This window comes from Nerophis lumbriciformis, linkage group LG07 (genome assembly GCF_033978685.3).
Source record: "Nerophis lumbriciformis linkage group LG07, RoL_Nlum_v2.1, whole genome shotgun sequence".
NCBI lineage: Eukaryota > Metazoa > Chordata > Actinopteri > Syngnathiformes > Syngnathidae > Nerophis > Nerophis lumbriciformis.
Window position 1 is genome coordinate 6,146,632 of NC_084554.2, and position 23,369 is coordinate 6,170,000.

The 23,369-nt window shown below is 42.0% G+C and overlaps 3 protein-coding genes across 3 annotated transcripts in view; all 3 read left to right on the forward strand.

The window, feature by feature from the left end:
• The window catches only part of LOC133609869 (retinal-specific phospholipid-transporting ATPase ABCA4-like), a 600,088-nt gene extending 590,295 nt beyond the window's left edge, over positions 1-9,793 (forward strand). Inside the window, exons 45-46 of the transcript XR_012050540.1 lie at positions 9,576-9,717; positions 9,783-9,793. The gene's annotated coding sequence lies outside the window, so the exon portion shown is untranslated. The remainder of the gene's footprint in view (positions 1-9,575; positions 9,718-9,782) is intronic.
• A 3,164-nt stretch (positions 9,794-12,957) lies between these two features.
• LOC133609293 (retinal-specific phospholipid-transporting ATPase ABCA4-like) lies at positions 12,958-13,436 on the forward strand. Its single transcript, XM_072913415.1, has 2 exons — positions 12,958-13,210; positions 13,285-13,436. Exons 1-2 carry the CDS (start codon positions 12,986-12,988, stop codon positions 13,402-13,404), a joined length of 345 nt encoding a protein of 114 aa, XP_072769516.1. The 5' UTR covers positions 12,958-12,985; the 3' UTR covers positions 13,405-13,436.
• Positions 13,437-17,425: 3,989 nt separating this feature from the next.
• LOC133622408 (major histocompatibility complex class I-related gene protein-like) overlaps positions 17,426-23,369 on the forward strand; it is a 13,139-nt gene continuing 7,195 nt past the window's right edge. The window contains exon 1 of the mRNA XM_072913577.1: positions 17,426-17,480. Within this exon, the coding sequence (XP_072769678.1) occupies positions 17,426-17,480 (55 nt within the window). The remainder of the gene's footprint in view (positions 17,481-23,369) is intronic.

Genomic DNA, 23,369 nt, shown 5'->3' on the forward strand with positions numbered 1-23,369 from the left:
AAAATACAAAATACAATATATGACACAAATAACTAAATGGACTTTTAGCACCCTCTGGTGGTGACTAGCGAATATGACAGACCACGTTGTTCGCATGTTAAAATGGCGAACAATACAAATTTAAATATGAACGTCTTGACACGTAAAACGCACATAGTGCAACAATTATTACCTGCAATGAGTGATCAGAACGCACATACACACAATATGTGGTTAACACCTCTGCTGATTTCGATGTCTACAGGGGGAAAATAATATCGACTTCAGTGCAAAATAGTAATACATCTGACGTGAGCAACAACCAATTGAAAACGAAAATTCCACAACGTAGCATTTCAACTGCTATTAAATAACTGTATCTTACAATAAATCTCACGTTAGCTTTAGTGTAATATATAATATTTTTCAGAGCAATATCAGAACGTGGATTACCATCAGCAGAGTACAGGAAGTCTACTAATAGCTTCCGGCTATGGTTATGGTGTTAGTTTCTTTCCAGGATTTGTTGCCACTATCTTAATCATTCCAGCAGGGGTCACTGTAGGCCCTCTTTTACTTCCTGTTGTGTTTCTTTCTGCAACTGCCTTCTGGACTTTGGATTTATGGCTCTTTTTTAACCCTTTTTTCTTTTCAGCAACAAAATAATTGCTTGTAGCTGTCATTAGATGAGGATCAGAATCATTTCAATGTACACAAACAAATAGTGTATTGGTAAGAATGACTCTAAAATATTGGAAATAATTGTATATGTATGTTTTTACTGTAAATCCTCCTTAAGGTGGTCACATATCCCCATGCTGTAACTGTGAAATCAATATTTATTATTTGTTCCCTAATTTAAAGAATTTAGCCGAATTATAATAATATAAATACCAATACACTGAACAAGTAAGAATAAAATGTGTTTATATGTGCATGAAAATGTGAATAAAAGTTAGGACAGAATAAAAAGAAGGCAGAGATGAATTCATTGATTAATATACTAAGTCATTAATGTCTCACATATAATGGTTTTACAATGTCTATAACTTTATTTTTGTATTGAAAAATACGTTTTCTCTCTGTTTTTGAAGGGCTGAATAAAGTCTTGTCAATATCAAAATTGCAATTTTTTTTAGATGACATTTTTCTCTGAGGTTATATTTATCTTCATTTTTGTGAAGAATTGTTGTACTTTTTTGCTTAGTTTTCTTTGTACTTCATTTTGACTGTTTGAAAAAGCACCAAATCATTGAATGTCAATATTTTATATTCAAATGGAGTGTTTGAATGTTCTCCATATCCAATATTATGTAAAAAAGGGCCAAAGTCGGAACCTGGAAAAAAACTTAACAGATTTGAATCTGAAAAAGATGCGAAACTTGGAAAAATTAAATGAAACTGTAAAAAATAAAAATATAATCTGAAAAAGTAGAAAGCTCTAACATTAAAATATATATAAATGAAAAGAAAGAATTAATAAAAACATATTTTTGTGTGTGTACGAAAGCCTATTGTGTGTCTTTAACCAGTTTTGTAATGTTCCTGTGTCTTTAAGTTGATAGGTCAATCTGTGACGTCATTTCCCCTTTAAAGCACGTCTTTGTCAGAATAGCCGGTTTCAATCAATGGTGGCAGCCAGCCTTGTGTGCGTTGACGACTAAATGTAAGTTTTGTCACATACTGTTACAGCATTTGAACTGAATGTCGTGCCTTGCTACTTCTGCACATGTTTGGTGCATCGTATGCTAAGTTCAGTTGTTTCTGGGTCAATTGAGAGATAATTAGTCTCGTTGACGGCGTTTACATTCATGTGTAGTTTATTTAACGTCATTGCAACTGCGATGGCGGAGTTTGGCCTTTAGATGGCGACAGAGACCACATAATCGCCATGTATGGCTCTGAAGCTTAGAAACTTTCATGCATAGTTAAATGCAGTATATATGTTGTTATTATGCACACCTTTATATTATATTATATTATGTTATATTATGTATGCATATACATGTATATTACTGCCTATTAATGCGTATATGATTGCATTGTAATTTTTCCTCTTTTCTCTATTTGTTTAGACCACACACACACACACACACACACACACACACACACACACACACACACACACACACGCATTCACATCTACCTTTCAGCAATAAAGACGATTAAAGGATTCTCTGGCCGGAATCTGTCCATTGTGTCCCAACTCTAAAATAACTACTATCCCTTCCTTACAATATGTATAATATTATATATAATATAATATACTCTACAATGTGTTATAAAACAAATATACAAACAAATGTACATGGACTATTAAAGCAGTCCATAAGAGATGAATGGAGAATAAGCACTGTTGGTTTAGACAGTGATTTAAACGTGGTCTGTGTCGCCCTCTAGTGGTAGGATAGGGTAACTACTGTGTAACAAGAAGTACTAACAGGGCGAAAGTTGAGCTGGCGAATTATGTCGTCAAGCAGAAACATTGTTGCAAACAAACACTCGTTTAAGGCTACATCCAACACATTATAGGCATTTTAGCATTAATAACCGTGCTATATTCGACGTATACTTACATTTTAGTCAGGAACGCACACAATGCTGTTTACACAAGAGCCCATATTACGCAGAAACGCTACAAAAAGGAAATGACGTCTCAGACTAGATCGCCAAATTAAGAGCACAGGAAATCTAACATCTCAAAATTGCGTCAGAATAAGATAAGACTAAAACACTTTCTGACAGTGTGCTTTCTCCAAGATATTCACCATATGACTTCATTAATGCACTTCAAACTCCTTGCCCTGCAGCTTGAATTCTGCCATGGCCAAGCTCTCTTCATTGTAGGCTGTTAGAGACCTCCCTCTGTATCATTTATTATCCTTCTTTTTTTTTTTTTGTCATAAAAAAATACAATCATGTGTGCTTACAGACTGTATCTCTTGCAGACTGTATTGATATATAATGTAGGAACCACAATATTAATAACAGAAAGAAACAACCCTTTTGTGTGAATGAGTGTGAATGGGGGAGGGAGGTTTTTTCTGTTGGTGCACTAATTGTAAGTGTATATTATGTTTTTTATGTTGATTGAATAATAAAAGCATATACCGGTATATGTAACTGCTGTGTACCCGTCCCGCCAAGAACCCACACACAGGCTGGATTGGGTGATGTGGTTCTTTACTGGTAGCTGCAATGAGTGATCAGAACGCACATACACACAATATGTGGTTAACACCTCTGCTGATTTCGATGTCATTAGCAGAGTACAGGAAGTCTGCTCAAGACATAACATTTTCATATTTTTACAATTACATGAAATGCAATTACAGATGTGACTTAATACAATGGTTTTTAACAGTATACTTTTTTCGTGTGTGATCGTATAGTGGTTTTAACTTGCTTTTATCTTTACTGGTATTACAATAAATTCAATAAAACATATTTTTAACTTGGTTTTTAACCAACATCATCCTTTTTTAAATATTTATGAAATAGAAAATAAAAAAATACAAAATACAATACATGACACAAATAACTAAATGGACTTTTAGCACCCTCTGGTGGTGACTAGCGAATATGACAGACCACGTTGTTCGCATGTTAAAATGGCGAACAATACAAATTTAAATATGAACGTCTTGACACGTAAAACGCACATAGTGCAACAATTATTACCTGCAATGAGTGATCAGAACGCACATACACACAATATGTGGTTAACACCTCTGCTGATTTCGATGTCTACAGGGGGAAAATAATATCGACTTCAGTGCAAAATAGTAATACATCTGACGTGAGCAACAACCAATTCAAAACGAAAATTCCACAACGTAGCATTTCAACTGCTATTAAATAACTGTGTATCTTACAATAAATCTCACGTTAGCTTTAGTGTAATATATAATATTTTGCAGAGCAATATCAGAACGTGGATTACCATCAGCAGAGTACAGGAAGTCTACTAATAGCTTCCGGTTTTCAGCAACAAAATAATTGCTTGTAGCTGTCATTAGATGAGGATCAGAATCATTTCAATGTACACAAACAAATAGTGTATTGGTAAGAACAACTCTAAAATATTGGAAATAATTGTATATGTATGTTTTTACTGTAAATCCTCCTTAAGGTGGTCACATATCCCCATGCTGTAACTGTGAAATCAATATTTATAATTTTTTCCCTAATTTAAAGAATTTAGCCGAATTATAATAATATAAATACCAATACACTGAACAAGTAAGAATAAAATGTGTTTATATGTGCATGAACGTGTGAATAAAAGTTAGGACAGAATAAAAAGAAGGCAGATATTATTTCATTGATTAATATACTAAGTCATTAATGTCTCAAATATAATGGTTTTACAATGTCTATAACTTTATTTTTGTATTGAAAAATACGTTTTCTCTCTGTTTTTGAAGGGCTGAATAAAGTCTTGTCAATATCAAAATCGCCATTTTTTTTAGATGACATTTTTCTCTGAGGTTATATTTATCTTCATTTTTGTGAAGAATTGTTGTACCTTTTTACTTAGTTTTCTTTGTACATCATTTTGACTGTTTGAAAAAGCACCAAATCGTTAAATTAAATATTTTATATTCAAATGGAGTGTTTAAATGTTCTCAATATCCAATATTATGTAAAAAAGGGCCAAATTTAGAACCTGAAAAAAACAGATTTTAATCTGAAAAAGATGCGAATCTTGGAAAAAAATAAATGAAACTGTAAAAAAATAAAAATTGAATCTGAAAAAGTAGAAAGCTTTAATATTAAAATATATATAAATGAAAAGAAATAATTAATAAAAACATATTTTTGTGTGAAAATTATATTCATCCTGAAAAATATATTTTATTTTGAATACACTGAGGTATTTTTCAACATCAAAATCTGAACTTTTAGTTTCAGAGTACAAAAGTACAAAACTGTTGTCCCTAATTGACCTCCATATAAATGAATGATGCATCCAAACAAGCAAGTAAACAACAATTTACTCATAGAGTCTGATGTTCTTAGATCCATTGGCGTTGCTAGGCCTATTTTAGGGGTTTCAAGTCCCCCTAAAATATTCTTAAGCCCCCCTAAATAATTTGGTGTAAAAAAAAAAAAAAAATTATAAAGTGGCCCGAATATGAGTTTAAATAAATAATCATATAACCTGTCATTATTCACTCAGTTTCCCCTCACTTCATAGCGTAAGGTAGAGAGCCCCTTTCGTGCGTCAGTATCCAATCCATTCCACTTGTTCATATAGAAAATGCCGACATCACTCAAAATCCAGTCCGCATTTTCTTCGCGACCTTGCTTGCGGTCCTTGGACTTGTTCATATAGAAAATTCCCACATCACTCAAAATACAGTCCGCATTTTCTCTGCGACCTTGCTTGCGGTCCTGCAGGTGTACGAAGCACATTAGCACACAGCACTGCAGAACAAGAACGTGAACGGATGCAAAATGGACATAAGAAACTTTTTCAAGAAAGTAAGTATTCATCACTGCTTGTATTAAAATCTATTAGCTCCACTTTACACCAGGTCTGTGTTTGACAAAAAGTTACATTCCCACTCTAAAACGATGCTAGTTAGCCTGAAATGCATCTTTGTAAGGAAGGGATAGTAGTTCTTTTAGAGTTGGGACACAATGGACAGATTCCGGCCAGAGAATCCTTTAATCATCTTTATTGCTGAAAGGTAGATGTGAATGTGTGTGGTTTTTTTTTGTGTGTGTGTGTGTGTGTGTGTGTGTGTGTGTGTGTGTGTGTGTGTGTGTGTGTGTGTGTGTGTTTGTGTGTTTGTGTGTGTGTGAACAAATAGAGAAAAGAGGAAAAATTACAATCCAATTATATACTCATTAATATGCAGCAATATACATGTATATGCATACATAATATAACATAATATAAAGGTATGTATAACAACAACATATGTATACTGCATTTAACTATGTATGAACTTCAAACAAGTTTCTAAACTTCAGAGGCATAAATGGCGATTATGTGGTCTCTGTCGCCATCTAAAGGCCAAACTCCGCCATCGCAGTTGCAATGACGTTAAATAAACTACACGTGAATGTAAACGCCGTCAACGAGACTAATTATCTCTCAATTGACCCAAACACAACTGAACTTAGCATACGATGCACCAAACATTTGCAGAAGTAGCAAGGCACGACATTCAGTTCAAATGCTGTAACAGTATGTGACAAAACTTACATTTAGTCGTCAACGCACACAAGGCTGGCTGCCACCATTGATTGAAACCGGCTATTCTGACAAAGACGTGCTTTAAAGGGGAAATGACGTCACAGATTGACCTAAGACACAGGAACATTACAAAACTGACACACAATAGGCTTTCGTACAGTGACAGTACATCTACTTTGAGACAAGAGCTATAGTGATGCATGCTTGGTTATGCTTTAAAGTCATATCCAACAATTGCGACAACGACTTTTTACTGTCAACTGAGTTTCGTTTTTTAATGATTTCTGCTGGTGGTGTGCCTCCGCATTTTTTCAACGCAAAAAATGTGCCTTGGCTCAAAAAAGGTTGATTATACTGCGTAAAAAAGCTTACTTACACACAAAAACCTGCCGTACGCCCTTTTTCATGGCAAAGTTGAGATGCGTCGAGACTGACGTTGACGTGGAAATGTGCGCTTGCTGCCACATGTACGTCTCTACATGCTGGAGATACTTTGGTGACACACAGAGGTGTCGCCGGGTAGCAGTTCACATACAAAGGCCAACTTTTACAAACCCCGTTTCCATATGAGTTGGGAAATTGTGTTAGATGTAAATATAAACGGAATACAATGATTTGCAAATCATTTTCAACCCATATTCAGTTGAATATGCTACAAAGACAACATATTTGATGTTCAAACTGATGACCTTTTTTTTTTTTTGCAAGTAATCATTAACTTAGAATTTCATGGCTGCAACACGTGCCAAAGTAGTTGGGAAAGGGCATGTTCACCACTGTGTTACATGGCCTTTCCTTTTAACAACACTCAGTAAACGTTTGGGAACTGAGGAGACACATTTTTGAAGCTTCTCAGGTGGAATTCTTTCCCATTCTTGCTTGATGTACAGCTTAAGTTGTTCAACAGTCCGGGGGTCTCCGTTGTGGTATTTTAGGCTTCATAATGCGCCACACATTTTCAATGGGAGACAGGTCTGGACTACAGGCAGGCCAGTCTAGTACCCGCACTCTTTTACCATGAAGCCACGTTGATGTAACACGTGGCTTGGCATTGTCTTGCTGAAATAAGCAGGGGCGTCCATGGTAATGTTGCTTGGATGGCAACATATGTTGCTCCAAAACCTGTATGTACCTTTCAGCATTAATGGAGCCTTCAGAGATGTGTAAGTTACCCATGTCTTGGGCACTAATACACCACCATACCATCACACATGCTGGCTTTTCAACTTTGCGCCTGTAACAATCCGCATGGTTCTTTTCCTCTTTGGTCCGGAGGACACGACATCCACAGTTTCCAAAAACAATTTGGAAATCTGGACTCGTCAGACCACAGAACACTTTTCCACTTTGTATCAGTCCATCTTAGATGAGCTCGGGCCCAGCAAAGCTGACGGCGTTTCTGGGTGTTGTTGATAAATGGTTTTCGCCTTGCATAGGAGAGTTTTTACTTGCACTTACAGACGTAGCGACCAACTGTAGTTGCAGACAGTGGGTTTCTGAAGTGTTCCTGAGCCCATGTGGTGATATCCTTTTCACACTGATGTCGCTTGTTGATGCAGTACAGCCTGAGGGATGGAAAGTCACGGGCTTAGCTGCTTACGTGCAGTGATTTCTCCAGATTCTCTGAACCCTTTGATGATATTACGGGCTGATGGTGAAATCCCTAAATTCCTTGCAATAGCTGGTTGAGAAAGGTTTTTCTTAAACTGTTCAACAATTTGCTCACGCATTTGTTGACAACGCGGTGACCCTCGCCCCATCCTTGTTTGTGAATGACTGAGCATTTCATGGAATCTACTTTTATACCCAATCATGGCACCCACCTGTTCCCAATTTGCCTGTTCACCTGTGGGATGTTCCAAATAAGTGTTTGATGAGCATTCCTCAACTTTATCAGTATTTATTGCCACCTTTCACAACTTCTTTGTCACGTGTTGCTGGCATCAAATTCTAAAGTTAATGATTATTTGCAAAAAAAAAAAATGTTTATCAGTTTGAACATCAAATATGTTGTCTTTGTAGCATATTCAACTGAATATGGGTTGAAAATGATTTTTCAAATCATTGTATTCCGTTTATATCCACATCTAACACAATTTCCCAACTCATATGGAAACGGGGTTTGTACTTCTCACCCAGCAGGCACAAATTAAAGAAAACAATGGGAGCCACATAAATCTTTTGAAATTTAAAATGAAATAACACTGCATACAAAGTTTTTTTTTTGCTTTGTGCTATGTATAAACCAAGGCTCTCAGACATGCGGCCCGCAAGTTTTATATGAATGGTGCTTGACAGCGTCATATTTGTCATTCCTCCCGATTTTTCCGGCAGACTACGGATTTCAGAGTAACTAGGTAAATATTCTCTCGAACGTACTGTGATGGTACAGCATTTAGCGCCTACTACAACCAGCGTGCCGGCCCAGCCACGCATTGTATGGGGCTTCTGCTTGCTCACGTAAGTGACAGCAAGGCATACTTGGTCAACAACCACACAGGTTACACTGACGGTCGCGGTAAAAAAAAAACTTTAACACTCTTACTAATAATGCGCCACACTGTGAACCCACACCAAACAAGAATGACAAAACACATTTCGGGAGAACATCTGCAACACAACAGAACAAATACCCAGAATCCCATGCAGCCCTAACTCTTCCGGGCTACATTATACACCCCAGCTACCAAACCCCGCCCACCTCAACCGACGCACAGAGGGGGGGTTGATGTGTGAGGGAGCAGGGTTGGGGTGGGGGCGGGGTTTGGTGGTAGCAGGGGGTGTATAATGTAGCCCGGAAGAGTCAGGGCTGCATGGGATTCTGGGTATTTGTTCTGTTGTGTTTATGTTGTGTTAAGGTGCAGATGTTCTCCCGAAATGTGTTTGTCATTTTTGTTTGGTTTTGGTTCAAAGTGTGGCGCATTATTAGTAAGAGTGTTAAAGTTGTTTTATTTGGCCACCGTCAGTGTAACCTGTGTGGCTGTTGACCAAGTATGCCTTGCTGTCACTTACGTGTGCAAGTAGAAAATGCATATAACAAGAGGCTGGGCTGGCACGCTGTTTGTAAAGGTTGTAGAGGGCGCTAAATGCTGTACCATCATGGCACGCCCTTATTATTATTGTAAGGGTGAAAATCGGAGAATATTTGTCCCGGGAGTTTTCCGCTTGAGGCACTGAAATCCGGAAGTCTCCCGGGGAAAATCGGGGGGGTCGGCAAGTATTCAGCTGAGCCGCATCAGAGTGATCAAAGAGCCGCATGCGGGGTTGCCGACCCCTGACATAGAAGAACTATAATAACGTTTGAGTGAATGGGCGCTTGCATTGGAGCAGGCCCATAATACATGGATGATGTTTTGGTGTAGAATAACAACAATTGTCCTCTTGTCAGCATTTTGACCAACATCCTGGACGTCCACCAAAACATGGGCTACTGCCCGCAGTTCGACGCCATCGATGAACTGCTGACTGGAAGAGAACACCTTCACCTCTACGCTCGCCTCCGCGGGGTGCCAGAGGTGGAGATCAGCAGGGTGAGGAGGAGCAGGACCACGTACTTAAGACTTACATGCAGGAGTGTGAAACCGCCTGTTTGCAGATTGCGGAGTGGGCCATCCAGAAGCTGGGTCTGTCCGAGTACGTGGGCCAAAGCGCCGGCACCTACAGCGGAGGGAACCGCAGGAAACTGTCAACAGCTATCGCCATGATCGGCTGTCCCGCTCTGGTCCTGCTGGTGAGTCCCAAACCCAAACTGACCCTCCCAATAACGTAAGCAAAATGTATTTTTTTTGTTCTCCACGTCAGGATGAACCCACAACAGGCATGGACCCGCTGTCCAGGCGCTTCCTCTGGAGCTCCATCGTGAGCGTGATCCAGGAGAAAAGAGCTGTCGTCCTCACCTCACACAGGTGCACCACACGTCTGAATGTGTATTTGGGAGTGTTTTGGAACGTAACGGTCGCTGTCCCTTTAACAGCATGGAGGAATGTGAGGCGCTCTGCACGCGTTTGGCCATTATGGTGAACGGGTCCTTCAAGTGTCTCGGAACCATTCAGCAACTCAAATACAAGTTGGTCTCTTTTGTGCTCGTCCACTTTGTGACACTCTTCGACAAATACATTTGTAAACACGTTATGATGGGACCGTATGTGGATGTACCGGATTTTTCGGACAATAAGGCACACTTAAAATTTTCTCAGAAATCAACAGTGCGCCTTATAACCCGGTGCGCCTAATGTACTGTCAGGTTCAAACACTGATGACATCTATTAAACAGACAAGAAGCAAGGAATCATGCAGAGACAGAGTTCAATTTGGCTCAATGAGGAGAGACGTTTGGAGCTGCACACTCAGTTACAATCTCCCACCACGCTCTAAGGTCCAGACCCACGTGCTCCTCTATTTATTTGGGAGGTCCCTGGTTACATCACTGAGGCTGCTTCTGAAGGAAGGGGGGGTAATTTCAGCAGCCCCAGTTAGACAGAAATGCAAATGTGCTGACACTCGTGATATCGCCCTGTCTCTGCTTTGTCTGTGTCACGGTCCTCAATAACACTGATAAGAGACGACTGCAATCCAAGATTGCAAATTGTTCACTTTGCACAGATAGAAAAGTACAACTTCAGCACAATTGATAATAACTATAGCAACGGCCTTTAAGCATAACAGTTGTGTGATAACTTACACATAATTATTCTAACATGTACGGAATAATGCTGGTTGTGTTTACCGACCTCGAAGCAATTTTATTTGGTACATGGTGTAATGATAAGTGTGACCAGTAGATGGCAGTCACACATAAGAGATACATGTAGACTTAAAAATCTGTCAAAATGTTTTAGTACGACTTTGAAGGCGCACCACTTGATGGATTGTCGGCCCATTACGGCTACCGTAGTCAGAGATATATTATATATTAAAGTATATAATATATAATATATATTATCTTCACAGTATTATGCTAAAACAACTTTTCTTACCTTTCTGGTACCTGCTGATGTGTATTTGGGATCTGCATAAGTCCTGAAAATTTGCGCACGTCCACCGCCGTAGTCGATAAGCTTCTTCTTTTTCTCTATCTTCTTGTTATGGGACATTCATACTCCACTGTTGCCATTTCTAATATAAAGTAGTGTAAAGTTCCTACTTATATCTGTCAGTATACTCGCCATGAAAGGCGCACCGGATTATAAGGCGCATTAAAGGAGTCATATTTTATTTTATTTTTTTCTGAATGTAAAAGACAGTCGCTTCAGGATGCGCCGTTTTGTGGGCGGTCTTATTTACGTGGCTCATCTTCGACTGCGTCTTCTCCCCGTCATCTTTGTTGTTGCGGTGTAGCGTGCAAGGACGGGAGTGGAAGAAGTGTCAAAAGATGGCATTCAGACTTTACTTCAATCAATAATTATAATCAATCATCCGTGGCTCACTAGTGCAACAACAACGTGAAAAACCGTCAAGACCGGAACTCTCTAATAACTAAAGTTCCTTGGGTGAATAATATAAACTCACTACACCGGTATGTTTTAGTGCTTTCATGGCGAGTTTACTGACAGATATAAGTAAGAACTTTACACTACTTTATATTAGAAATGGCAACAATGGAGGATGAATGTCCCATAACAAGAAGATAGAGAAAAAGAAGAAGTTTATCGACTACAAAGGCGGATGCGCGCACATATTCAGGATTCATGCAGATCCCAAATACACATCAGCAGGTACCAGAAAAGTTGCTTTTGCATAATATTTCAAAACAAAACGCCAGATAATATGTCTTACCTTATACACACACCATAACTTTAACTTAATAATAATTGTCAGATTCAAACACTGAAGACATATATTAAACAAGAATCAAACAGAGACAGAACTCATTTTGGCTCAGTGAGGAGAAACGTGTACATCTGTACCCTTTTACAGTGTCATTATGCTCTGCCAAAAGATTGTACGCCTCCTCTTTTATTTGGACTTTCCCTGATTACATGGCAACAGCTGTTTCTAAAGGGACGGTGGCCGTAAACAGCCATCGCCTTTGATTACAACAGTTCAAAAGAAAAGGTCATAAAACAGTTCACAGAAAAGGTCGCCTGGAGGGGAGTCTGGTCCTGCTTCCTCTCCGCTTTTGTAGTTCTTGGGTCAAGACAAAATCTTTCTGTGGATTACAATACATGAAAGAAACAGAACACCTTCATGTTGCTTCCCATCCTACACAGTGGAGTTTTACAAGCCTTCTTCTTGGTAAGTTCAAACACAAAGTTTTGTGATAACTTAGATACAGTTATTCTGACAATAATACTCGTATGTTGAAGCACAGTACAATCCATCAAGCGGTGCGGCTTCTTAGCTTACCAAAGTCGTACTAAAACATTTTGATGGATTTTTGAGCGCTGTGTGTAATGTTTTATATTTTCAATGGAACATATAAAATGTTGGTGTTGTTTACTTGAGTCATATTGCAGTCTACACGTATCTTTTATGTTTGACTGCCATCTACTGGTCACAGTTGTCATTGCACCATGTACCAAATAACATAGCTTCGAGGTCGAAATTATTCCGTACATTAGACGTACCGGGTTATAATGCGCACTGTCGAGTTTTGAGAAAATGAAAGGGTTTTAAGTGCGCCTTATAGTCTGAAAAATACGGTAGATATTATCTTAGACAGGCAGGACTTGTATCTGACGTCTTTAGATCGTACAAGCACTTGGCACAGGGTACCTCAATACAGCCCAGAGATCTGTAAGCTACGATTAAATGAAATCTGTCATCACGGTCAGATTTGGTGATGGCTACGTGGTGACCATGAAGATCAGGGCCTCCAAGGCCGGTTGCGCCCCCGATCTGAACCCGGCCGAAGCCTTCATGGAGAGCACCTTCCCCGGCTGCGTCCAGAGGGAAAAACACTACAACACCCTGCAGTACAAGATAGCCTCCTCCTCCCTGGCAAGGATCTTCCAGATGGTCCTGGCCAACAAAGACCAGCTCAACATCGAGGACTACTCGGTGTCACAGACCACTCTCGATCAAGTAAAAACAAAAGAGGTTTAAAGTGGAATGTAAATATTTTCTCACCAAGCTTGCATGTGTGTCCCTTCTTGAAGGTCTTTGTCAATTTTGCCAAACAACAATCAAGAGAAGACGAGGCCATAGTTCTGCATCCAAAAGCTGCCGGGGCACAGCAAGGTGGTCAGGGCACCCCCGTGAAGAGACTCAGGAAGTAAAGAAGCTTTATTTACTTTGGGAGGCGATTGTACTTGACGGATGTAGCTTTTGGGATTTGGAGCACAATCCTTTTTTGTAGGCAGAACCACCAAGCACGTTACAAGAAGGTGGAAGAAGACAAGTGGTAATGGCGTACATTTCCAACAAAGTTTCATTGATGCACATCACTTGTTTACATTCAACAATATCAATTATGTCCGTGTAGAACCTCAGTCATCCTGGTCATGGTAGTCCGCAAAGGTTCAATCGAGGCAACTGGAGTCCGTCTTCGTTGAAGACGTTTCTCCTTATTTCAGCCGTGTGAAATGTCCGTGGAAACCAGGCGTTTTTAAACATTAATTTCCTCACGTTTTACTAACATATTGTAGCGTTTAGAAATGTGGTTCTTAAACTGTTGCACAAGGAGTCTAAGGAGAAGTGTCCAAAGATGGGGCTAACTTTGTGTTCTTATCAGGCAATCCAGCAGAATCTATACATCCGTGGCTTCTTAACGTAACACACAACGCTGGAAATGTGTCGCGTGAAAACCCGTCCGACCGGAACTCTAGCAATAACAAAAGTTCCGTGGGTGGATAATGTCCATCCATCCATCTATCTTCTTCCGCTTATCCAAGGTCTAAGCAGGGAAGCCCAGACTTTCCTCTCCCCAGCCACTTCGTCCAGCTCTTCCCGGGGGGATCCCGAGGCGTTCCCAGACCAGCCGGGAGACATAGTCTTCCCAACGTGTCCTGGGTCTTCCCTGTGGCCTCCTACCGGTCGGACGTGCCCAAAACACCTCCCTAGGGAGGCGTTCGGGTGGCATCCTAACCAGATGCCCGAACCACCTCATCTGGCTCCTGTTCATGTGGAGGAGCAGCGGCTTTACTTTGAGCTCCTCCGGGATGGCAGAGCTTCTCACCCTATCTCTAAGGGAGAGACCCGCCACCCGGCGGAGGAAACTCGTGATCTTGTCCTTTCGGTCATAACCCAAAGCTCATGACCATAGGTGAGGATGGGAACGTCCGTGGGTGGATAATGTCCATCCATCCATCCATCCATCTTCTTCCGCTTATCCGAGGTCTAAGCAGGGAAGCCCAGACTTCCCTCTCCCCAGCCACTTCGTCCAGCTCTTCCCGGGGGATCTCGAGGCGTTCCCAGGCCAGCCGGGAGACATAGTCTTCCCAACGTGTCCTGGGTCTTCCTTCTTGGCCTCCTACCGGTCGGACGTGCCCTAAACACCTCCCTAGGGAGGCGTTCGGGTGGCATCCTGACCAGATGCCCAAACCACCTCATCTGGCTCCTCTCCATGTGGAGGAGCAGCGGCTTTACTTTGAGCTCCTCCAGGATGGCAGAGCTTCTCACCCTATCTCTAAGGGAGAGCCCCGCCACCCGGCGGAGGAAAGTCATTTGGGCCGCTTGTACCCGTGATCTTGTCCTTTCGGTCATAACCCAAAGCTCATGACCATAGGTGAGGATGGGAACGTAGATTGACCGGTAAATCGAGAGCTTTGCCTTCCGGCTCGGCTCCTTCTTCACCACAACAGATCGATACAGCGTCCGCATTACTGAAGACGCCACACTGATCCGCCTATCGATATCACGATCCACTCTTCCCCCACTCGTGAACAAGACTCCGAGGTACTTGAACTCCTCCACTTGGGGCAAGATCTCCTCCCCAACGCGGAGATGGCACTCCACCCTTTTCCGGGCGAGAACCATGGACTCGGACTTGGAGGTGCTGATTCCCATCCCAGTCGCTTCACACTCGGCTGCGAACCGATCCAGTGAGAGCTGAAGATCTTGGCCAGACGAAGCCATCAGGACCACATCATCTGCAAAAAGCAGAGACCTAATCCTGCAGCCACCAAACCAGATCCCCTCAACGCCTTGACTGCGCCTAGAAATTCTGTCCATAAAGGTTATGAACAGAATCGGTGACAAAGGGCAGCCTTGGCAGAGTCCAACCCTCACTGGAAACGAGTCCGACTTACTGCCGGCAATGCGGACCAAGCTCTGACACTGATTATACAGGGCGCGAACCGCCACAATCAGACAGTCCGATACCCCATACTCTCTGAGCACTCTCCACAGGACTTCCCGGGATACACGGTCGAATGCCTTCTCCAAGTCCACAAAGCACATGTAGACTGGTTGGGCAAACTCCCATGTACCCTCAAGAGCCCCGCCACCCGGCGGAGGAAAGTCATTTCGGCCGCTTGTACCCGTGATCTTGTCCTTTCGGTCATAACCCAAAGCTCATGACCATAGGTGAGGATGGGAACGTAGATCGACCAGTAAATTGAGAGCTTTGCCTTCCGGCTCAGCTCCTTCTTCACCACAACGGATCGATACAGCGTCCGCATTACTGAAGACGCTGCACCGATCCGCCTGTCGATCTCATGATCCACTCTTCCCTCACTCGTGAACAAGACTCCCAGGTACTTGAACTCCTCCACTTGGGGCAGGGTCTCCTCCCCATTCCACCCTTTTCCGGGCTAGAACCATGGACTCGGACTTGGAGGTGAATAATGTAATCCCACTAAAACAGAGGTGCCCATTACGTCGATCGCGAGCTACTAGTCGACGGTGGAGGGTGTGTCAGTCGACCGCCAGCCAGGCATTGAAAGTTGCCTCGATTCAACCTGGGTGCAATAATGAAAATCTGAAATGAAGGCCAAAAGTGCTTACTTTTGACCGGAAATACCTTTTTTGTTCCTTGGCTTTTTTATGTCAAGCCAATTTGCTTGTCTTATAATACACATTCTAGAATCTGAGCTATATTACAAAACCCAAAACCAGTGAAGTTGTCTCTTTGTGTAATTCGTAAATGAAAACAGATAATAATCATTAACTTAGAATTTAATGGCAGCAACACATTGCAAAAAAGTTGTCAGAAGGGCATTTTTACCACTGTGTTACATGGCCTTTCCTTTTAACAACACTCAGTAAACGCTTGGGAACTGAGGAGACACATTTTTGAAGCTCTTCAGGTGGAATTATTTCCCATTCTTGCTTGATGTACAGCTTAAGTTGTTCCGGATGGTTCTTTTCGTCTTTGGTCCAGAGGACACGACGTCCACAGTTTCCAAAAACAATATGAAATGTGGACTTGTCAGACCACAGAACACTTTTCCACTTTGCATGAGTCCATCTTAGATGAGCTCAGGCCCAGTGGGTGTTGTTGATAAATGGCTTTCGCTTTTCATAGTAGAGTTTTAACTTGCACTTACAGACGTAGCGGTGAACTGTAGTTACTGACAGTAGTTTTCTGAAGTGTTCCTGAGCCCATGTGGTGATATCCTTTACACACTGATGTCGCTTCTTGACGCAGTACCGCCTGAGGGATCGAAGGTCCGTAATATCATCGCTTACGTGCAGTGATTTCTCCAGATTTTCTGAACATTTTGATGATGTTACAGACCTTAGATGGTGAAATCCCCAAATTCCTTGCAATAGCTGGTCGAGAAATGTTGTTCTTAAACAATTTGCTCACGCATTTGTTGACAAAGCGGTGACCCTCGCCCCGTCCTTGTTGGTGAACGACTGAGCATTTCGTGGAAGCTGCTTGTATACCCAATCATGGCACCCACCTGTTCCCAATTAGCCTGTTCACCTGTGGGATGTTCCAAATAAGTGTTTGATGAGCATTCCTCAACTTTCTCAGTCTTTTTTGCCACTTGTGCCAGCTTTTTTTAAACAATTCCAAATGAGCTAATATTTGCAAAAAATTAAGTTTACCAGTTGGAACGTTAAGTATCTTGTCTTTGCCGTCTATTCAATTGAATATAAGTTGAAAAGGATTTGTTGTATTCTCTTTTTATTTACCATTTACATAACGTGACAACTTCACTGCTTTAGGGTTTCGTACTTAAAATAAGATAATCTGTCTGTTTTTTTTTGTTTTTTTGTCAAAGATACTTTTGACCTCGATTTTGGTGCCGATCTCAATTATAAAACCCTTCGAATGGCACCTGAAATAGGTCGCACTCTGCATGAACAAGTGGAAAAACTCTGCATTTTTCAACGACTGCCTTTGTAGCAATGACGTGCCTGCAGGCCTCGCCAGCCCCAGACTGCAGGACCAGGACCAAGGCAGGTCAGTAAATGGGAATTACATTTACTTCAGATGCCAAGCTTTTTTTTTTTTTTGCCTTCTTTAGTTACTCGAACGAAGCACGGGGAACATAATTTAGTTTTAGCACTTTATGCAGAAATAATCTACCCTTTTTTTTTTTTTATAAAACATTGGCAGCTTGCAAAAGCTAATTGTTGTTGCTCAGTGCATTTCAACACTTTTCGATATCAGCCTCATCTCTTCAGTATTTGCGCTTTGTCAGACATGAATGTAATGTTCCTGGAGCTAACAACCACACAAATAAAGATATTTTCCCGATGACCATTTACTTGCCGTATTTTCCGGACCGTAGGGCGCACCGGATTATTAGGCGCACTGCCGATGAGCGGGTCTAGTCAGGTCTATTTTCATACATACGGCGCATTATCCATCCATCCATCCATCTTCTTCTGCTTATCCGAGGTCGGGTCGCGGGGGCAGCAGCCTAAGCAGGGAAGCCCAGACTTCTCTCTCCCCAGCCACTTCGTCCAGCTCCTCCCGGGGGATCCCGGGGCGTTCCCAGGCCAGCCGGGAGACATAGTCTTCCCAACGTGTCCTGGGTCTTCCCCGTGGCCTCCTACCGGTCGGACGTGCCCTAAACACCTCCCTAGGGAGGTGTTCGGGTGGTATTCTGACCAGATCCACCTCATCTGTCTCCTCTCCATGTGGAGGAGCAGCGGCTTTACTTTGAGCTCCCCCCGGATGACAGAGCTTCTCACCCTATCTCTAAGGGAGAGCCCCGCCACCCGGCGGAGGAAACTCATTTCGGCCGCTTGTACCCGTGATCTTGTCCTTTCGGTCATAACCCAAAGCTCATGACCATAGGTGAGGATGGGAACGTAGATCGACCGGTAAATCGAGAGCTTTGCCTTCCGGCTCGGCTCCTTCTTCACCACAACGGATCGATACAGCGTCCGCATTACTGAAGACGCCGCACCGATCCGCCTATCGATCCCACGATTCACTCTTCCCCCACTCGTGAACAAGACTCCGAGGTACTTGAACTCCTCCACTTGGGGCAAGATCTCCTCCCCAACCCGGAGATGGCACCCCACCCTTTTCCGGGCGAGAACCATGGACTCGGACTTGGAGGTGCTGATTCCCACTCGGCTGCAAACCGATCCAGTGAGAGCTGAAGATCCTGGCCAGATGAAGCCATCAGGACCACATCATCTGCAAAAAGCAGAGACCTAATCCTGCATCCACCAAACCAGATCCCCTCAACGCCCTGACTGCCCCTAGAAATTCTGTCCATAAAGGTTATGAACAGAATGGGTGACAAAGGGCAGCCTTGGCGGAGTCCAACCCTCACTGGAAACGAGTCCGACTTACTGCCGGCAATGCGGACCAAGCTCTGACACTGATCATACAGGGCGCGAACCGCCACAATCAGACAGTCTGTTACCCCATACTCTCTGAGCACTCCCCACAGGACTTCCCGGGGTACACGGTCGAATGCCTTCTCCAAGCCCACAAAACACATGTAGACTGGTTGGGTAAACTCCCATGCACCCTCAAGGACCCTGCCGATAGTATAGAGCTGGTCCACAGTTCCACGACCAGGACGAAAACCACACTGTTCCTCCTGAATCCGAGGTTCGACTATCCGGCGTAGCCTCCTCTCCAGTACACCTGAATAGACCTTACGGGGAAGGCTGAGGAGTGTGATCCCACGATAGTTAGAACACACCTTCCGGTTTCCCTTCTTAAAGAGAGGAACCACCACCCCGGTCTACCAATCCAGAGGTACCGCCCCCGATGTCCACGCGATGTTGCAGAGTCTTGTCAACCAAGACAGCCCCACAGCATCCAGAGCCTTAAGGAACTCCGGGCGGATCTCATCCACCCCCAAGGCGCATTAAAGGAGTCTTATTACATTTTTCTAAATGTAAAAGACTTCCTTGTGGTCTACATAACATGTGATGGTGGTTCTTTGATCAAAATGTTGCATAGATGATGTTTTACATGTTTTACACATCATCTTCAAGTGGATTTCTGACAGTCGCTTCCGGATGTGGCATTTTGTGGGCGGTCTTATTTACGTGGCTCACCTTCAGCAGCGTCTTCTCCCCGTCATCTTTGTCGTAGCGGTGTAGCGTGCAAGGACGGGAGTGGAAGAAGTGTCAAAAGATGGCGCTAACTGTTTTAATGACATTCAGACTTTACTTCAATCAATAACGGAGCAGCATCTCCTCATCCGGAAACAACAACAAGGCCGGAAATGTGTCCCGTGAAAAACCGTTTGACCGGAGCTCTCTAATAACTAAAGTTCCTTGGGTGAATAATGTAAACTCACGACACCGGTATGTTTTAGCGCTTTCATGGCGAGTTTACTGACAGATATAAGTTAGAACTTTACACTACTTTATATTAGAAATGGCAACAGCAGAGGATGAATGTCCCATAACAAGAAGATGGATAAATATAACTTGGCTCCACAAACTTAGATTGCAATCAGAGTTGGTACACATGACGATGATGACACCCCGTCGTGCATAATGGGTCAGTACCTGTTGGTACTCATTGGTGGTGGGCGGAGCCTGGCGGCGAAAACTGCCCCTCGCCATCAACCATCAAATTGTCGTTACTTCTCTTTAGATGTTTGGATCTCCTTGCAAACTGATATTAGGCCCTTCAGTCGGGGTCTGATCATGACTAGTCATTGATATCGACACCAACATCGCCCCCTTGTGGTGGAACATTATAACAGTCATAACTTCCTTCCACATGCTCCAATCTGCCCGTTTGTTTTAATGGTGGGTCGAGATCATTGTCATTCTACATCCTGTACGCAAATTCAAAATGACAATTTTAATAGTCGGCACATTTTCTAACGTCACATATTGTTGTTGTTTGTGTTACACAATCTTGTTAATAAATGTGATACAATTAATAAGTAAGACTTTATTTGTACACCTAAGTAAATTAGTTTTTGGGTGAAAAATAGAAGATGCTACCTCACTAAAAAGATTCATTGTTTAACAATGTATTTTCCATGAATTAATTTAGATCCAGAACACACATTGTTATTATGTCTTATTATATTATAATCCAGTGACGTGCGGTCACTAGAGGCAGGTGAGGCCTCGCCTCACCTGCCTCATTGAAAGAAAAAAAATGTAAAAAGAAAACAAATTAATTAAATTGTTATATGTATTCAGTGATTATACTATAAAGTCATTTTCCATTTAACTTCACCAGTTTTCGATTATTTTTATTCAAAATCGCTGAATTTTCACATTTGCCGTTCAAATACTGAGAAGAGACGGTGCGGTGAACAGCAGCCAGTTGAGGCACGTCACTCAGTGCCTCAACATGGATTGCGGACTCGGCTAACTGCTGGCCTGCTGTGCAGTGAAACCGTATTGCTATATGAATTATATTATACATTTCCATAGTTTAGTTAGCTGAGGTACATAATGTACAGTGTATTTTGTCAACAACTGTATGTGTGTAACGTATTTCTTGTGCTGAGCGATCATAAAACGGCTGCAAAAGACGCACTGGCTGAGGCTCGCAGTAATCCCGCCTCCTGCACCCCCGCCGTAGAATGCACCCCCTGACGGGAGTGTTATATCAACTAAAGCCCACACTTAAACTTTCCACGTGCAAGATTGAATCTATTTATAAAAGTTATTTCATAAGAAGCCAAAAAGTGCAAAAACAATAATGTTCGTGTTGGAGGAGTTGTGAATGACTGCAGGGCCACAACATTAGGTACACCTGCAGACTGCAGGTGTACCTAATTCACAACTCCTCCAACACGAACATTATTGTTTTTGCACTTTTTGGCTTCTTATTAAATAACTTTTGTAACCTATTTTTATGGGCTTTCCTCTTTGTGATGTTAAGTTCCTGTTATGCGCTGTTATACAGTATATGCCTTGAGCTCTTATTTTGAAGGCGCTAAGAGCGGAAGTGATGACACGTTGGAGTGGAGCGGAGGTTTTTGAAAGAAGGTACATAAAGTGGTCCTCGTGTAAACTGGAGCCTCCGTGTTTGATACCCCCAAACAATGTTCCCTCTAATTTTCCATATGCGTGGACCTACTCAGTGGCCTAGTGGTTAGAGTGTCCGCCCTGAGATGGGTAGGTTGTGAGTTCAAACCTCGGCCGAGTCATACCAAAGACTATAAAAATGGGAGCCATTACCTCCCTGCTTGGCACTCAGCATCAAGGGTTGGAATTGGGGGTTAAATCACCAAAAATGATTCCCGAGCGCGGCACCGCTGCTGCTCACTGCTCCCCTCACCTCCCAGGGGCTGAACAAACATTTGATGGGTCAAATGCATAGGACAAATTTCACCACACCTAGTGTGTGACAATCATTGGTACTTTAACTTAGATGTGCACACTGAGGCCACACCAGCAGCACACCTGTCCCAAACCTGACTAAATACCAAGTTCAATGTTTTATTATTATAATCAAATGACAGAAGTCATTTCCATGGGATTAATTTCTAAAATAAGTGTTTTGGCCCACTTACAATGACAGTAACACAACATATTGTTTTTCATGAGCTGTGTACTAGTATTGTATGTCTGGGTGGGGGTCCTGCTTTGGAAATAATTTGTACCCCTTTCCGATATCGCATTTAGTTCCCACTAAAACATTCACATGTTGCACAATGAGATGTAAACATGGGATCATGTGTACATTCCTGTAACTTTGTTTGTAAAATATATCTTTATTAGTATTTATTTAATATAATAACATCATTTCATGATTAATAGTTATACATTAAGATTAAATCAAGAATTATTTATTTATTTATTTTCACTAAAGAAGGGTTCGGTGAATGCGCATATGAAACTGGTGGGGGTCAGTACCTCCCACAAGGTTAAGAACCACTGCTCTGGAGCCTACGTTAGCTGTCACCTGGCTGTGCTACACTCTGGACAAGTCACTAGTTCATTACAAAAAACAGTCGCCAGTTGATTGTAGAGCAAGGATGTGACTGTGCATGTGTGTTACACACAATTGTATTGTGACACATTCAACTTCTACTCAGTAAGAAACATTGTTCTTAATAATTACTGAATCATGACCTTAGTTACCTTATCATGATGTGTTTCATGTGCTCTTGTAAAATGTGTCATTGAATAATAATACAGCATTTACATAATAATACTCTGACTTGTTAAGTGTTCATCATGAAAGAAAATGAAACAAATTGTGTGCATGACGCCAGGCACTGTCAAGAAGAGTAAAAAAGACAAAGATTGAAGGTGGCAATGAATGGGGTAGAGGGGCCCACAAAGATACTCTTTCAGAGGGACCACAATTCCCAGCAAGGGCCTTGACAAGCAATATTAAATAGATGATAAATAACTATGATATCAATAAATGTAACAATGTTATATAGCAAAGTAAAAGTTGTGTTTCTTATCTAAGTAAATGTAACTGGTTACTACTCACCTATGTGGATAAGTGTGTTCACTTTTGACAGCTACGACAAAATAAAAGTCAAAAGATAATAAAAATGATTTATCTTTCGCGACGGTCGCTGCGTTTAGAAACAAGCATGCAGTCAATGTTTGGCTTCACCGTGTCTAATTTCACTTTCACTTTCTTTGATATTGTGCCAGCAGAAGCGTCTGCCTCACACTTTTCCCCCACGTTCAGCACTTTGGCCACAGCCAGTCAATGGCATGAATGCTTTCTGCTGACTTTTTACTCAGGATGAAACTTCCTGATGCAACCCTGGCCGGGAATCCAACCCATGCGAGGCCGAAGCGTGTCCCGTTACCCCACCAGGGACGCCTCACGCTTGGGAGACATAATGGAGGAAATAAAAAGAAGTAGCCACTTTATGTCTATCAATCATTATTTGTATCGATGCTTTCTTGAGAGGACTACAATACCATCACT